Source organism: Chaetura pelagica, unplaced genomic scaffold (assembly GCF_000747805.2).
Source record: "Chaetura pelagica isolate M959 unplaced genomic scaffold, ChaPel_1.0 scaffold142, whole genome shotgun sequence".
In the NCBI taxonomy this organism is placed as follows: Eukaryota; Metazoa; Chordata; class Aves; order Apodiformes; family Apodidae; genus Chaetura; species Chaetura pelagica.
Genome location: NW_009952973.1, coordinates 716,411 through 719,188, shown reverse-complemented (window position 1 = coordinate 719,188; position 2,778 = coordinate 716,411). Strand labels below are relative to the sequence as shown.

Sequence of the window (2,778 nt, the reverse complement as noted above, 5' to 3'; positions counted from 1 at the left end):
CTGCCCGAGCCCGAGCCCGGGCTGCAGCGGCCCCGGGGAGCCCCCGGAGCGGGGCGGTTTCCTGCGGGACTGGGGGCGAGAGGAAAAAGACCTGTCGTGTGCCTTCTGTACGTACTTGGGACAAAGTTGTTGCCCGCTGCCTCTTTTGCCTTGGTTTGTGGCACCCGCTTGGTGTGGTTACCGGGGGGTCCACGGGGGGCTGAGGGCTGTTGCCTGCAGCAGAACCCGGCAACATTCCTCAGGGAGCGCTGGACCTTGCTGCTTGAGTCTGTTGGGACAGTGCCCAGAAAGTGCAGCGCCCCAAAGCCCCCTGAGAGCGGTGCAAGCTCCCCATGCTCCCAAATCTGCCCTGGATGTATTGACTTCCTCATGCCCGTTCAGCTGCCAACACGATGGGAATGGGCTTCTGCCACATACTTCCTCGGCTCCCTGGGGCCCACCATGGGACAGTCCTCCTGGAACACATTTCCTTGGATTTCTCCATTGCCCTTGCCCTGGCAGTTCTCTGTGCTGTCCTGGGAGAAGGGCTGCCTCATAAACAAACACCAAGTCAAATTCAAGGTGTTTGACACACAGGTTTTGTTTCTGTTTTGTATGGGTAAGTCATAGATTCAGAGAATCACAGAATGGTTTGGGTTGAAGGGACCTTAAAGATCCTCTAGTTCCAACCCCCCTGCATGGGCATGGAAACGTCCCACTAGATCAGGTTGCTCCAGCCCCCCTCCAACCTGCCCTTGAACACCTCCAGGGAGGGGACAGACAGAACTTTTCCAGGTGACCTGTGTCTGACCACCCTCACACTAAAGAATTTCTTGCTAATTTCTAATCTAAATCTACCCTCTTTAAGCTTGAAACTGTCCCCCCTTGGCCTATCACCACATGTCCCTGTAAAAGGTCTCTACACAGCTTTCCAGAAGCCCCCCTCCTTCAGGTACTGGAAGGCCACTATAAGGTCTCCCCAGAGACTTCTCTTCTCCGGGCTGCTGCACAACCCCAACTCACTCAGCCTGTCTAAGTCACTACAGAAATGATGAAAGGGATGAAACGACCAAAGTGTGGACAGACACCCTATGTCTGTCAAACCCAGTTCTGGCTATGAAAACCATTTTGCACGGTTCACCTTTTTCCACTGTCTCCTGCCGGGTGCCAGACTTCTCCCTCACAGGCTCCCAGATTCCTTTTGGTTGGAGCGTCACAAGCCCTGATACCTCTTGGGCAGAGAACTGCAAGGTGCTTGAGCAACCTGCAGTAGCTGGCCAGAACAAGCCTGGCTGACATGAAGGCACTGCCAGCAGTCCAGTTGGCAGGAGAAAAAACGTAGCTCTCTGACAGGAAGGAGAACAAAGTGTTCCCTTTCCTCCTCTCTAATCCCTCAATTTTTGTGCCAAACAGGAGGCGTGTGCCCTTCCCTCTGCTTGCAGCACCTCTTGCCCTGCGCTGGGGAGCGCGTCAGTGAATACTTTGCTGCAGAAGGACCTCTAGTGTCCTTTCGCCGCTCGTGCTCTGGCCTCGCAGCTCCAGCTCGGTATTTCATGGTCTCAAGGCTTTCCTATGTGCTGTGGAAGGAGATAAGGTCCCCATAATGTGTATAGGGAAGTGGCTAGGAAAGACGGGCTGGTTTGCTCCCCCCTGAGGAGAAATCATAGAATCCTTCTGATTGGAAAAGACCTTTAAGATCAAGTCCAACCACTGACCCAGCACATTGTCAAATCCACCACTAGCCCGTGTCCCTAAGTATCACATGTACACAGCGTTTAAATACCTCCAGGGATGGTGACTCCACCACCTCTCTGGGCAGCCTGTTCCAGCGCCTGACAACGCTTCCAGTTAAGAGATTTTCCTTATGTCCAATCTAAACCTCTCCCGGCACAACTTGAGGCCACTTCCTGCTGCTACTGGTAACTGGAGAATGACTGTATGGCCCAGGTTCACCCTGCTTTACTCCCACAGCTCCTCCTCTTCACCCCAGGGGGCTCTGTGTCCCTTTCAATGCATCACAGGCTGCTCCATTGAAATACATTAAACCAAATGCTTCTGGTGTCTCAGTGCCAAACTTTGTACAGTGTTTTAGTGAACCCCACTGTCGGTCTGTAGACGTGTTGTGATTCTTGGGACTTTATTATAGAGAGCTCCACCAAAATCTGTGCTTAGTATTCAGAAGCATAACATTTTCTTAAGCAGATTGAACTTAATGACCCAGTGGAAGCTATGAGGAATACAATAAAAGTGCTCTTATATGTTTTGATCCATTTCATCATTCGTATGGGGATGCCTTCTTTAATCACCAAGATGGTCCTGCATGCAGCACTGCAGTGAGACAGTGTGTGTGTGGGAGGCTGGGTGCCCTTTATTTATTTATTTATTTATTTATTTATTTAGAGGGGTGGTGGTGTTGGAATCGTCCAGGGTCTTCGAAGGCAGAGGAAGATTTAGCAGACCATAGGAGAGAGGATGTGAGGGTGGGGGCAGCCGACTTTTAGATGTCGGCGTGTTTCCAAACTGGGCATTTCACTCGCTGCTCGACTTCACCCAGTCCCAGGCAGCCCCTCCGAGTTTGCACCTCAGCAGGGAGCAGCGGAGCAGGTCTCGTAACTTAGAGAAAGTTATAAAGCTACAAGGGATGGGCACAGGCGGGTCCCTCTCCGAGGTGAATCATGAGGTCAGAAGGGTGCCTTTTCCGTTCCCAGCGCAGGGGCCGGAGTCCGCCCGCTCCCGCAGCTCCGATGCCGGGAATCCCGGGGACCGGGCACCCGCCGGGCTTCGGTTTCCACTTTCCCC

At 52.9% G+C, this 2,778-nt stretch overlaps 2 protein-coding genes across 2 annotated transcripts in view; one reads left to right on the top strand and one right to left on the bottom strand.

Annotated features, from left to right (window-relative positions):
• The window catches only part of IGFBP7 (insulin-like growth factor binding protein 7), a 19,183-nt gene extending 18,812 nt beyond the window's left edge, over positions 1-371 (bottom strand). Inside the window, exon 1 of the mRNA XM_009995965.1 lies at positions 116-371. Coding sequence (XP_009994267.1) covers positions 116-371 — 256 coding nt within the window. The remainder of the gene's footprint in view (positions 1-115) is intronic.
• A 2,352-nt stretch (positions 372-2,723) lies between these two features.
• The window catches only part of LOC104387246 (probable E3 ubiquitin-protein ligase HERC3), a 19,837-nt gene continuing 19,782 nt past the window's right edge, over positions 2,724-2,778 (top strand). Inside the window, exon 1 of the mRNA XM_009995964.1 lies at positions 2,724-2,763. Coding sequence (XP_009994266.1) covers positions 2,724-2,763 — 40 coding nt within the window. The remainder of the gene's footprint in view (positions 2,764-2,778) is intronic.